The sequence below is a fragment of the Trichosurus vulpecula genome, chromosome 5 (genome assembly GCF_011100635.1).
Source record: "Trichosurus vulpecula isolate mTriVul1 chromosome 5, mTriVul1.pri, whole genome shotgun sequence".
Classification (NCBI taxonomy): domain Eukaryota; kingdom Metazoa; phylum Chordata; class Mammalia; order Diprotodontia; family Phalangeridae; genus Trichosurus; species Trichosurus vulpecula.
The window spans coordinates 98,032,934-98,047,495 of NC_050577.1; the positions used below are offsets into that span (position 1 = coordinate 98,032,934).

The 14,562-nt window shown below is 37.2% G+C and overlaps 1 protein-coding gene across 1 annotated transcript; it reads right to left on the reverse strand.

Moving 5' to 3' along the window:
- Nucleotides 1-13,280: 13,280 nt before the first annotated feature.
- Nucleotides 13,281-13,655, reverse strand: LOC118850961 (60S ribosomal protein L37-like). The gene has a single exon (XM_036760569.1). The coding sequence runs from the start codon at nucleotides 13,653-13,655 to the stop codon at nucleotides 13,281-13,283; it is 375 nt and encodes a 124-aa protein (XP_036616464.1).
- Between the last annotated feature and the right edge of the window lie 907 nt (nucleotides 13,656-14,562).

The following is a 14,562-nucleotide window of genomic DNA, read 5'->3' on the forward strand; positions in this document are numbered from 1 at the left end:
AACCAGAAGTACAATTTATACTACAACATCAACATTTTAAAAATGAACAATTTTCTATAAACTGATGGAGAAAGGAATGAACAGAAACAAGAGAACAATTTTGTAAAAATGACAATCACATTCTAAAGACAAACAACTTTGAAGCTGTGAGAACTATTATCAATACAGTGACTGCATTTGAATCCAAAGGATCGATGATGAAATAGCCTGAAAGACAGGTTATCAATCGATAAACATTAAGCACTCACTATGTGCCAGGCACTGTGCTAATCAATGAAGACACCAAATGAAGTCAAAAATAGTCCCTGCTCTCAAGGAGCTTACATTTTAGTGGAGAAGGCAACATGAAAATAAATGTATGGAAAGCAAGCTATATCTAAGATAAATAAGAAATAATTAACAAAGAGAAGTCACTGGTGACAGATTTAAAGTGCTGAAACATTCACATTTTTTTTTTTTACATAGCCAATAAAGGACTATGCATATCTGTTACTAAGAAAAATGTTTTTTTTTCTTTATTTTCCCCAGTGGGTAAAGGGGATATGAGGGAAAGAAAATAGATTTCTATTAATTAGAGAAAAAATATTTTCAAAAGAGAGGTTGTGGGTACTACAGATGTGGAAATGATGGGGTACAGGTTCTGCGAGCCCCTTTGAACTCTTCTTGAATCTTCCCACTTGATCTGGCATTAACCTGAGGCTATGAGACTTTCATTATCACTATGTCCAATTCTGTTACCCTTAACCTAGCCTAGCCCTCCATTGTCTGTTATCTCAGGATCACCTTTGGCTATGTCCACCCTTCATCCTATCTAAGATCCCATTCTCTTGGTTCTTGGCATTGAACCTCTAGTCACCTCTAACAACAATGATACTTGCAGCTGCTGTGGGGGTGTAAGACCAATAACATCAGTACACAGGAGGGCTGTTAGCACAGGTTCTTTGATTTGCTTTTCTAAAGGAAAGCAACTTTAAAGGGGTCAACAATCTTATTTTGTTTAGGGATAATGGGGTCAAAGATATAGAACTGGAAGGGATCTCTGGGAATATCTTGTTTAGTTGTTCAGTTGTGTCCAACTCTTCATGACCCTATGGACCATACTCATACTATCCATGGGATTTTCTTGGCAGAGACACTGGAGTGGTTTGCCATTTTCTTCTCCAGCTCATTTTACAGATAAAGAAACTGAAGCAAATAGGGTTAAATGACTTGCCCAGGGTCATACAAGCTAGTAAGAGCTTGAGACTGCATCTGAACTCAGATCTTCCTGACTTTAGACCCAGTGCTGTATCCATTGCACTACCCAGTTGCCTCTTAAGAATATCTAGTACAACCTTATCTTTTTCTTTTCTTTACAGATGAGGAAACTGAGGCTCAGGGAATTTAAGTAATTCAACCTAGGTTACACATATAATAATTGTCAGGGGCAAGAATTAAACTCAAATGGTGATAATCCAGAGCTAGTACTCTTTCTAATATACAATCGTGTCTTGAAAGGAAGAGAGACTATCATAGAAACTAAGGAGCTTTGATAAGGTCAACAAAATTTTAACTTCTGAAATGTTTTCCAGGATGGTTGGTCTCTGTAAAAAAGCCCCCTTTTTATTATGCATACAAGGATATGGTTTTGCTTTTTGAAATTTAGTAACTGTAAAAGATAGCTTTCCTCATTCTGAAGAATGTAAATAAATCAATATGGCCTGCTATGGAACACATACATGCATATACAAATTTGTATATAGCTACATTAAGATGCAATACTTTTAGTTCCTAGTTAGGATCTTTGTGTATGGAAAATTTATTTCCCATCCACTTTGCAATCTGAATTAGCATTTTTACATAGAGAATTAGATATAATATTATATATGTAGGGAATAGTTCATGTCCATTTTCTTGGTACTTCTTAATAAACTGGCATATATGCCAATATAAGTGTTAATTGCCTGCTTTCTTTTTGGCTTTTATCCCTCCAACTAGAAGATATCTCCTATTTGCCTAACAATAACCTAATAAATGAAATGTCCATCAAGGCCCTGATAGCCCCATGGTACTTAGAATCCTAGGTAAGACTCTCCATGCTCCCTTTATTATGAATAAATAAAAGAGAAATATATTCATACTCTCTTCACCTCAACTAATTGTAGTACTCAAAGATCTCAACGAGGAGATCTGGCAGCAAGATGGTGAGTAACCCCACGTCCTTATCAAGGATACTCTCCCCAACCAAGAAAAAAGAAAAAGTATCTCTTCTTATTATATATCAGAAATTGGGACTTCCATACAAAAGAGAAATGTGGAAAGTCACTTTAGGAACTGATAAACCATTATCTCTATTTGGATTCAGTTTTTGAGGCAAACTATATCCCATTCCTATCTTTAGCCAGCTTTAAATTATCTCCTTAGGACATTTAAGACTTGTATGTAGGTCTCCTTTTTCCTCCCTAGTGTAGTGTACCAGATAATCACTCATTTAGAAAGGCATTTGCTGCCAAATGAATTAAAATAGATAGAAGAGATGCCCAATGGGCTATACAAATGTGCATACCCATTGACCTAGCAATGCCACTTCTAGGGCTGTACCCCAAAGAGATCATACAAGTGGGAAAAAGGACCCACATGTACAAAAATATTTGTAGTAGCTCTTTCTGTGGTGACAAAAAATTGAAAATTGAGGGGATGCCCATCAGTTGGGGAATGGCTGAACAAGCTGTGGCAAGTGAATGTACTGGAATGCTATTGTGCTATAAGAAATGATGAGCAGGCAGACTTCAGAAAAACCTGGAAAGACTTATATGAACTGCTGCTGGGTAAAGTGACAAGAACCAGGAAAACATTGTACACAATTACAGACACATTGTGCGATGACCATCCTTGATAGACTCGGCTTTTCTCAGCAATGCAAGGTTCTAAGACAATTCCAAAAGACTCATGATGGAAAAAGCTATCTACATTCAGAGAAAGAATTATGGAGTCTGCATGCAGATTGAAGCAAACTATTTGCTTTCTTTTTTGTTTTGTTTCTGCTTTTTCATGGTTCATTCCATTGGTTATAATTCTTCTTTGAAACATGACTAATGTGAAAATATGTTTAATGTGAATGTATATGTAGAGCATATATTGAATTGCATGCTGTCTTGGGGAGGGGAGGAGGAGGAAGGAGAAGTAGGGGGAGAAAATTTGGAACTCAAAAGCTTGTGGAACTGAATGTTATAAAGTAAAAATAAATGAATTAATGTAAAAGAAAAAAATAGGTAGGAGAAACTGATCAAGTCTCTCACCTAATTTTTAACTTCCTCGCTCTCACTCCACTTCCTACAGTGAGGTGACTTCGTTTGAAGGCCATAACAAACCACCTCAACCACTCTTCCCCTACCACTCACCACCCAATTTCAGATTCCTCTCAGCAGACTGCTTGTCTTGACTTGGCAAGTCCTCAACCTCAAAAAATAAGAGACACATAGGTGGTACATTATAGTTGTTATTAAGTATATGAAGGAATGTCACACAGAAGAGGGGTTAGATTTGTTCCATTTGTCTTCAGAGGAAAATAATTAAGAATAATAATATAACTGCTTCCATAGAACTAAAACCATCCAGATTTTGGTATTATTGGGGTGATAGGACTCCTTTAGGCTCTGAGGGAAGCTCTTTCATTTCCTGACATTCAGCAAGTTATTCATCAAGCATTTATTTATTTTTTATTTTTCATTCATATATAAACGATTCAAAATTTGTTTGATGTTTTAACAAGTCCTTGTAGACAACATGACTGGTTTCATAGTGGTTCCCCAGATAGATTCAAAAGGGTTAAGGTGTCATGTCTTAGTGGTCCTCACATTAGGGGCTATCCATCTATGGCTCTACAATCCCCAATAGGGCTTGGGGATCACAGAAGCATCTGTTCTGTTTGAGCCAATCTGAATTTCAGAAATTCCCAGAATCCCCAATGACTTTCACTATTCTTTCATGAATAAACATTACTTGATACTAATGAGTAGCAGTATTGGTGATAGCAGTAGTAACTAACATATTTATAGAACTTTATGTTTTGTAAAGCACTTTTGATATTTTTTTATTTAATCCTCGCCCCCCAACCCTGTGAAGTAGGTGCTATCAACCTCATTTTAGAGATAAGAAAACTGAGACAAGTTAATTGACTTCATGAGGATTAGTAAGAGTCTATGGCCACATTTGAACTCAGGTCTTCCTGACACTGTCACTCTATCCACTATTCCATCTAGCTGTCTCCTGAGCACTCATGTTCACACACTGGGGAACTATGATTGTTTTATTACCTCTTCTGCCCACCCTCCCCCACCCTCAACTGATCAAAGTTTAAAAAAAATTCACCTTATTTCATTTAAGAACATTTTGCAGGCATAAAAAATTGTACCACCTGGTACTAGATTTTGGATAAAAACTCATTACTTTATTATTAGAAAATTACTAAATTACTTTGTACTTTTATTATAGACTGCAAAAATGCTGCTTTAAAGGATAATTAGTTTTTCATAAAAAAGAAACGACCTTGAAAAAGAAGTAGTCCAGTTTTGGAATATTTGGATTAGATTTATTTAGCGACCCCTTGGGACCTAGGTCCCCATATAAAATACTGTAGCAAAGTGGTTTAAGATTGGCATTATGACATAGGAGAGGGTAGAACAAACAGGTGGAAAGTCGACATAATTGACCTCCTCATGTTCATGCTTAGAGGGTAGGGAGAGGTACAGAAGATTTACAACTTGTTGCTACTCAGAAGGATGGACTTAAAAGGTCTGAGTCCATAACCTCTAGTACAAGTGGCATATACCATTCATACTAAGAGATCAGAGAGGCACAAGTTTCTTCTAGCCCCTGCCTCTCCTTGGGGTACCTTACACAAGCCAAAAGGGACAAGGTGCCCATCAGGAGGTCATTGCTAATTCTTTTCCATACTGCCCTACTTTGGGTGTGCAGAGGTGTTATAGGGATGGATCAGCTTTCATTCAATGTCCTTGTTGCTATACAGTTTTGATTAATGTGGCCTACAGTATACCCTAGATTACAAAAAGTTGTGAGAGTTGAACAGTTTAATGTTGTAATCAAATAACACTTTACACTTCCAATCTGAAGTACACTTTATGGAACCTGGGATTATTCCTATAGGCAATGTGAAGGACAAGATGAGAGAGCCTGCTTCTGAGATAGGAGTTCAAGTATAGGCTCTGTTAGACATTGGTTTGTGACCCAGAACTAGTGACTTTTGCTTTCAATGTCTCAGTCAGGGGTAGATTTCCATTAATAACCAGAGTTTCCTCACTAGGAATAACCTAGGCCAAAAAGAGATCTCAAAAATCTTGGTTTGAGGAGTCCTTTACACTCTTAAAAATTATTAAAGACTACCCCTTGCACCACAAAAAGCTTTTGTTTATGTAGGTTATAATCTATTGATATTTACCATGTTAAAAATTAAAACAGCTCAGTTTTATTATGAAAACAGTTTTGACATTGTGGGCTTGCTGAAAGATGACTGGAGATCCCCATGGGTTCCCCAAGAAACCTCTAGGAGAACCACTGCCCTTTGCTAGTGAAATCATAGGTCTTATCCAAACCAAAAAATATTATTTCAATCCTTGGGATTTAGGTGAAAATGGAAGGCAGGTCATGCAAATAGCAACAATATTATTTTATATGGATAAATTACATTTTTACAAGGCTTTTCTTTTTAAAAAAAATAATTCATTCATTCATTTTTAATTTTCAACATTCACTTCCATAAACTTTTGAGTTTTAAATTTTCTCTACCTCCCTTCCCTCCTCCCTCTGCAATCTGAAATAGGCTCTACATATATATTCTTATTAAACATATTTTCACATTAGTCATGTTATAAAGAAGAATCAGAATGAACGGGAGGAACCATGAGAAAGAAGAAACAAAACAAAACAACAAAAGAAGAGAAGAGCAAATAATATGCTTTGATCTGCATTCAGACTCCATACTCTGGATGTGGATAGCCTTTTCCATACAATGTTTAAAAAAAATGTCAGTCATTAATATCCACCAAACGGAATCTTCAACACTTATGGTTTCCTTTCGCTTTTAGATTTCAGGCCCTACCTACCTATCCTTTGGGCCCCTAATGCCAAACTAGCACTATGTGCTTCTCCATGCTCACAACTTATGGGGTCTTTCAGCAGCATAATCAGTTGCTATATGTTCTTCACCCCTAGCTCTAGGACACTGTATATAGAAGGTCATATGAATTCTGAGTCCTAATGACATGGATATATATTCAGCCTATATGAAGACAGCACCAATTAATTTGCAATGTGATTGGGGGAGTCCTGGGGTAGAGGCAGGAAGCACAATGAGGATGGCTTGGATTCTTGGAGTCCAGAAGTCTTAATCTAGAATGGGGACAAACATATCATCCTATACATATGAAAGAAAGGGAATGAACTGGTGAAAAGGGAAGAAATGAGCCCAGGGACCTGTGTCAAAACAAGGTATCCTGCACATTTAAGGCTCTAACTGCAAGTAGTTAGTGACCATTAAACAGTTTTCCTTCTGCCACCTAGAAATTTATGGGAATAGGCCTTCATATGCCCAACTTGTCCCCAGCTCATTCTCCCTAAACACCTATACTCTCTCCCTTCTGATGAGCAAGTCACATAACTTCTCTGGGCTTCAGCTGCCTCAACTATAAAATGAGGAGGTTGAACTAGTTCTCTCAATTATGGGGTCCTGCCCTACAAGTGCTCTAAAAAATCTAAATTTGGTTTACTTTCAGAACTGACTTTATAAGTAGGTAAAATGAGAGAGGAATGTGACATTTCTCTTCTCCTTCCAACAACATAAGAAACAAAAAGGAAGAGAAAGAAGAAAATATCTCCACGCTTAGTCAACAACTCAACAAACATTTACTAGGTATTTACTATTTGTATGGCATTATACTCAGTTCTGGGAATGGAAAAAGAAGCAAATAGAAAAACAACAAATAGATATAGAAAGCATATAGATAGTCTTGCCCTTAAGGATTTTACATTGTAATAGAGGAAAACTGTACATAAAAGGAACCTGAAATTCATGGTGGGTAGGAGGGATAGTATGGTGGAGACAGAAATTAGGAGTAGAGGGGCTAGAGAGAAATGAAGAATGAACATGCCTTGGCCCTTCCTTAAAGTGATTATTCTAGGAGAAACTGTCCAATTAGAGCAAGGACCTAGAGTCCTAGAATGATGATAGCGAAAGTGATCTTAAATATCATCTAGTCCTATTGCCTCATTTCAGAGATGAGGAAAGTTAGGCCGAATGCAGGGGAAATGATTTGCCTGTATCATGGCAGAAATATCTCCTCTTTGAGTTCTCATGGCATGCCACAGTGCCATATCTACCACAGTGCAGAAATTATAGAGATAAAAATCTAGGTTTTATTAGGAACAGGTTCAGGATGTTCAAAAACAAACAAACAAAAAATCCCACCTCTTTCTTTAAAGCTTTTATAGAAAGTTTCTTTAAATCTTTTAATAAAAATTATATTAGAAAGACAGAGAAAAAATTCCTTTAAATATTGAAATCTCTTGCATTCTTTTAGCCTATGAATGTTAAAAATAAGTAACATAATGCCACACATCCTTCAATGCTCTAAAAGTTGAATAAACTTAATTAAACAGAGTCATAAAATCAATACTTCCTAAAGAAACAAACCTAGTTAAACACACTCAACAAGGAAACAATATCAGTTTACAGATTACATTGAAAGGGTTCACAATGGACTGGTTGAGGGGGAAAGGATTTACATGAAACTAAGATAAGTAAAGAGTCAGCAACAGTTGGGATTCTTCAAATAATGATTACTTTGGGAAAGTCAAGCTCCCCTTTGGCTTATATCTGAGGAACGTGAAGCAGTCTTTCTTTAACACTATTATTCCATGAGTTAGGTTTTAGTCAGATGAAGTTAATATGAATAGTAGACAGACTTTCAGTTAATCAAAAGGGGCAGGAGGAACAGCCCTGAGGTCTGAATTTTAAAAATCAATAACATAAAATTAAAAATTAAAAAAATTACAATAACTTTTTATTCATGAACTACTTATAGCACTAGGATTAGAATTAAGGTACCCAGATGTTCATCAAAGAGTTAATTCCACTACAAAAAACTGATTCTTATACCTGGTAACCAATACTTGAAATTTCTTCTATAGGAGAGAGCCTTCCTATTCCACAATCAGAGGTCAAAGGCAAATTGGTCAATCAACAAACATGAATAAACACTCACTAATTTCCCAGTATTGTCACTAAGCTCTGAGGCTACAAAGAAATATAAACATAGACCCTGACCTCAAGGAGTTTACATTCAAATGGAGAAGACAACATGGAAACTTACCAGATACATAAAATAATAGTAATAACAAGAGCAAGCAATTATAGAGTGCTTTAAGGTTTCCAGAATGCTTTACAAATATTATCCTTACAAAAGCCTTGGAAGATATTTACTATTATTTTTTCCCATTTTACAGATGAGAAAATTCAGGCTCAAGGAAGTTATATGACTTGTCCAGTGACACCAGCTAGTAAGAGTCAGAAGCCACATTTGAACTCAGGTCTTCCTGACTCTGGGCCCAAGACTCTATTTATTTTACCACCTAGCAACCCCAAGAAGAAGTAAGAATGAAAATGAAAAGCACTGGAGGAAATCATGCCCTGTTCCCAGAAATTCATTCACACTGAAGTGTAGTCAACTATAATCAACAGGTAGCTATAAATGGCTGATACCAGATCCATCTTCTTTAAGAAGAGGAGAGAGGCAGAAGAAAAGAAACCTCCTCCAGCACCATAGAGCACAACCACTTACTTCACAGATTTGCCTACGACTGGTTCTGTTTACCTCTAATACCAGAACAACAAACAAGAATGAATGCGGAAGTATGCTCCTAGAGGGCTTTCATGTCCTCAAATACCATCTACTGCATATACTTACTGAGGCTGAACATCCCTTTTAAAAAAAAGACAAAAGTTTCATATTCCAAAACTGGTGCTCAGGCATAAAATGCAAATGTCTCACTGAAAGATATTTGAGTTAAATCCACAATAGGCAGTAAATGACGTAGTTCCTTTTCAAGAGCAGATTTGGGCAGGGGGGAAGAATGTAATATCTAGGCCATATGAAGGAGGGTATTGGAAACAAATAGAAACAGAAGCAGGAACAAAATGGTCTGACTTCAGAGCTCTCCCCTGATTATTCCAGGTTAACAATGAGCATCCAAAAGATAATTTTTATTGTTATCATTCACTTGTATCTGATTCTTCATGATCCCATATGGGGTTATCTTGGCAAAGATATTGGAGTCATTTGCCATTTCCTTTTCCAATGGATTGAGGCAAACAGAGGTTAGGTGACTTGCCCAGCATCACACAGCTAGTAAGTGTTTGAGGAAGAATGTGAGCTCAAGTCTTCCTGACTCCAGGACCAGAACTCTTATCCACTCAGCCACCTACCTGCCTTTTATTATACAATTGTAAAATCAGTATTTGGTATGGCTGGCTCTCAGGCCATGGGAATCCATGTTAATGTTTGCTAGAACTTCTGTCATGTATTTTTCAGTTTCATTAAGTGGAGTCTGAACTTTCCTGTGTGATCTTATCTAATGGGAATATTATTTTTTGAAGGTACAAATATCTCAGTCATACCCTGAGAAATGTGTGGCAAAATGGGACAGCTCTGAGAAAAGGTCTACGACCAAACTATTCCTCTGCGGCCTTCTACTGACAGAACTAAAGTGAATCCATTTCCTACAGGCATTCCTTTAGCTGCTTTAGCTCTTAATCATATTACATTTTCCTATACATGTAAAGTAAAATTTAATATGAATTTCTATTGTTTTTTTATTCGGGAAATGGTCTGGAACCTCTATTATTTTAGAAAATTGTTCGTCCTTGCTTAAGACTTACTGTGAGAATTGACATTTTTGTTAACTCTCGTAAGACTTAATCTTGACAAGTGAAGCAGGCAAGTGAGATATTCTCATTAGAAGGTCCAATACAGGCCAATCTCACTCTGATCTTTTTAGAGCTGCAAAATATTAATTCACTTTCTCATGCTTTCCCCGAGAGATATTTCAGAACAAGAGCTCTGACAGTAATGACACAGAGAAGATTTCTGTAATTTTTATTTTTGTATCTTTTGTGACCTGTGAATATACAGGTTACTAAGTTTCTCACACAGGTGAGGCTGATGCTGCTAAGGCCATTCATAGTTATAATACACAGGCATTACCTACAAAAATATGGCAAGGACAATTAAAAGAAAATGTGCATGTATGTGAAATCTGTTTATCTATATAGACATATAATAGACACACACATATATGTATATAATATATGATACATACAACATGATTTTACATATGTATATTGTATCTATCTATCTATCTCTATATGTATTGAGAGAGAGAGAAAGAGAGAGGGAGGTAGTGGGGGGAGGTAGGGAGGAGGAGACAGAGATAGAGATTGAGATTCTAAAGCAGTGGCTACACAGGACTTCTCTTCCCCTTCAAATTCTGTAGTATCTTTATCTTTTTGGGGATTTTGAATTGTGATGGAAATTTTTGGAAAGGAACAGTTTTGTATGAACACTAGTTTTTTTTTTTTTAGGTACATATTTTTGTAGATAGTGGAAGTAGGCTGTAGCAGATAATGAGATCCCCTCAAAGCCAGGAAGATCTGGGTTCCAGTCCTACCTCTGACAAACTGGCTATGTAACCCTGAGTCATACTTAGGCCCTCAAGGATCTAGTCACTTCTTTAGGATTATAAATTGCCAAGAAGGTGGCAACTTAACTTGGGAGAGAGAGTTTCTTCACCTGGGAGTTCCCTCTACTAATGAAATCAGTTTCAAGCTCTCTCCTTGTTTAAGGGGGCATGCTATACAGCACAACAATTCGGGTTCTATAAGCAGCTTCTGATATCTATTCTCACTACTTCATAGATGGCATGTGGGTGTTAAGCAACACTTCACAGATAGTTTGCAAGACTTCTTTAATCTTCACAAGTTAAAAATACTAGAATTGCTTTGAATGTAGTTATTTTGCACTGGGCAAATATTGATTTTTCTTCTGACACCTTTAATTTCTAATGGAGCTTGAAATTAACTTTGGTTTTTAATTTTGTTTCATTCAGGGTCTGTACATAAGGGCCATTAATAACATTCAGAGGTCTGTGAGCAAACTATTTCTACACCAGGAATCCAGTATGGGCTTTTTAGAAATCGGATCTTTATCATTTTAAATGAAGAGGTTATGTATACATAGGGGTATGCCTCTTATATGAACTAGTTATTCAGCTAATTAAATTTGAGGATCACACAAAGGGCTCTGGTGGGTGTCAGCAGGCTGTAGCTTATCACCAAGAGAAGCAAAATAAAGGACCTCATCAGAGATATGTATGACAAGAAAAGGAGATGACTGGAAACCTAGTAGGTACCTAGTGAGAGTGGGTAAGCTAAAGGATCTACTTTACTGCTGTCCATCCATGAATTAGAGGAAAGACCAGCATGGTACAGTGGAAAGAATGCTAGATTTAGAGTCGGAGAAACTGGCTATAATCCCAGCTCTTCCACTTACTACCTACTTGACCTTGAAGGAGTTATTTAATCTCTCTGGCCTCAGTCTCCATAAAATGAAGGATTTGGATTAGATAATCTTGGAAATGCTTTTCATTTCTAAACCTAGGATCCTCAAGGCTGTCAGGTGGAACCCTTGGTAGCAGTAATATCCTGCACTTCCCACCCCCATTCCCATGCAAATTATGCTGGTTTCCTTAAAAGTTACTGAGGTGTTCTTGACACTTGGTTGGCTCAGAATGTTTTTCTCACTCAGAGCCAGAGTACAAAGCAGGCAGGAGGATCTGAAGGCATTCTCGGCCACTTGGCTGAGTTGACCTACTCGATGGATTCTCAATACCTATCCATCTGAATAATATTCTATAGCTAAGTAAATCTCATTTTGTCAATTATGGTACGACCTCCAAGTATCTCATTTTGTTCAGATATAAAATTTAAACTCTCAGCAGAGTGGACAGAGTCCAGGCCAACTCAGAACAAACAAATACAGAGAATTTACTGGAAAACATGGACAAAAATGGGCAGATGTGAATGGCTTTCAACCTGCATCATTGAAAGGGATAATAATCAATACTATCACACATACATTGAAACATCAATGTTCCAGGAACTTCTCTAAACAGCAACAATCCGGGTTTTCACCTGAAAATTGCCTCCAAGGGTGAAGCCTTTTGACAAATTACAAGTTGATTGTGTCAGTAAAGAAATACAACAACTATAGAGTGTTTAGACAATGAGGTGTTCTGGTTGCTGCAACACTCTGTTTATTATAATTATTATAGGCAGACCCTGAGAGCTATCACACAGATACACTGTTCAAACATGTCCATGTAGGGACTCATAAAGAATCAGATCACCATATCTTTGATGCCAGCGCCATGCTCAACATAACATTTCTTTGAAAATAAAGAATATGCTTTAGAACAAGGGCTGGCAAACTACAGCCAACAGGGCCCAAGGACGAAGAGTTTCTCTTACAGTTCTCTCTTCCACACCACAGGGGTTGGGGCAAAAGGCCCCCACGAGCTAGAAAATCTGTGTAAAATTTTTTGCCCCCCCCTTTGTAACAGAGAAGTCTTAATCAATTATTAATTAATTATTAAAAGATAAAATATGTTGCTATTAGACAATACTATACACATATTTTACGCATTTTGGAGTTTCTAAACTTTTTCTGTGTCATCTGCTGGCCTTTGTATGTTGTCCGTGGTTTTCACAAAACTCCCTCCAAATTCCCATTTAATTTCTTATGCTGACACATGATATACTGAAACTGCAATAGGGAAAGTCATGATGTAGAAGGGATAATTGTATATTATTAAATAAAATTTTATTACATGTAAAGATGCTAAAAAGAAAAAAAAATCTTGCCTGATGGGGGCCAAACAAAAACAGGGAGCTGGCAAGATTTGTCCCTGTGACTACAGTTTGCTAACTAGTGTTCTAGAACAGAGGTATCAAAACTGACGGTAAAGGGCCACATAAAGCCCTAGCTAATAAAATTCCAGGGTGGGTTAAATCAGACTAAAATGTAATTGGGAAATACTTAATAAAATAAATACAAATACAATAAAATACAGATAATATATTTTAAATTCAAGTCAACATGTAGCCCAAGGGGATTCTCATGTACCATTTACTGACTTGACATTTTTTTTTTTACACTTTTCATTTGCGACATTTATTTTAACAAACAGTTGAATCTGTAAGATGGACTAGATGCTGCAACAGCTGCTCTCTTGGGTTTGGGTGTTGTTCTTTCACGGAATCCATTCCTGAATCGGTGATAGACAATTTTTAGGTGCCTCATCAGACTACAACCAGTGGTGTTGTGTTGCTCAGCTTTTGCGCTCCAATTATACTTTCTCTTGCGTTTAGCAGGATATCCACATTTTCCACATGTTGACTTCTGAAGATGGTATGCCTTGGAACCACAAGGACAGCACAAAGGGTGCGTCTTATTCTGGCGCTTACCAAACAAAGATGTCCCTTTGTCATCTTCCTGCAGCTGCCAGGACCAAAGAGAGCCTTGATTTCTTTTTAAGTTTGACACCATTGCTTTAAGATATGTCATTGCTTCTCAGTCATCATTAAGAACATAGTTTACTATTGTATTCCTCGTTCCAAAGCCCATAAGTATGGGACTTTCCTCAGTGGTGGAGAAGAAAGCCCTTCTCTGCATGAGGGATGGAAGGAGCTGGGAAGATAACCTCTTCAGTTTTTTTCTTAAGTCATTTCTAGTTCTCTTCAAGTTTCAGTTCATTTTAGGCCCTATAGTAACTTCTGACTTCCAACTTTGAGAGGAAAGAAGGAAGAGGACAACTCCACTTCAGGTTGTGAAAGGAAAAAAACTCTGGGAAGACAGGAGAGAAACTAGTAGTCTCCATTGTGTGCCTATCCCCAGCTTGCTATACTAGAGACTGGAGAGTTTCCCATTGGGCAAAATCTAAAATTCTTTCTTGTTTGAGGTGAGTTATCTTGCTCCCAATGGGAGAACTCCTTCATGCTATACTATCTGTTACATGTTCTCCTAGGTATACCTTCTCTGATTTCTGTTTTGCTACTGATTAGTTTAATGGTTTTTCTCCACTAATTGTTATGTGGGTTCATTGTACAACTGGAATCTGGTGGGAAAGGGGACAAGCCTTAAATACAAAACTTGGGGTCCTTATTCTCTCCAATAATGAACAGCGATCAGAAGTTAACTTGTAAAACTCATCCCCTACACCAATAATATGGGATAACAGGAAACAGTATGCAACCTTGACCAAGAACTATGCCAGTGGGTAGGGCTGCCAAAAAAGCTTTATTGTAGCTCTCCTACTTTAGTCATATAATGACTTCATTAGTATGTCACCTAGGGCACTAGACTTGGAATCAGGGATGTCTGAACTTAAATCCTTCCTCATAAACTTACGAGCTATCTGGCTCTAAGCAGGTCAGTGCCTCAGTTTTCTCATTTG

Coding starts and splice junctions, on each gene's coding strand:
- LOC118850961 (XM_036760569.1), bottom strand. CDS start 13,655: ATGGTGTCAAACTTAAAAAGAAATCAAGGCTCTCTTTGGTCCTGGCAG.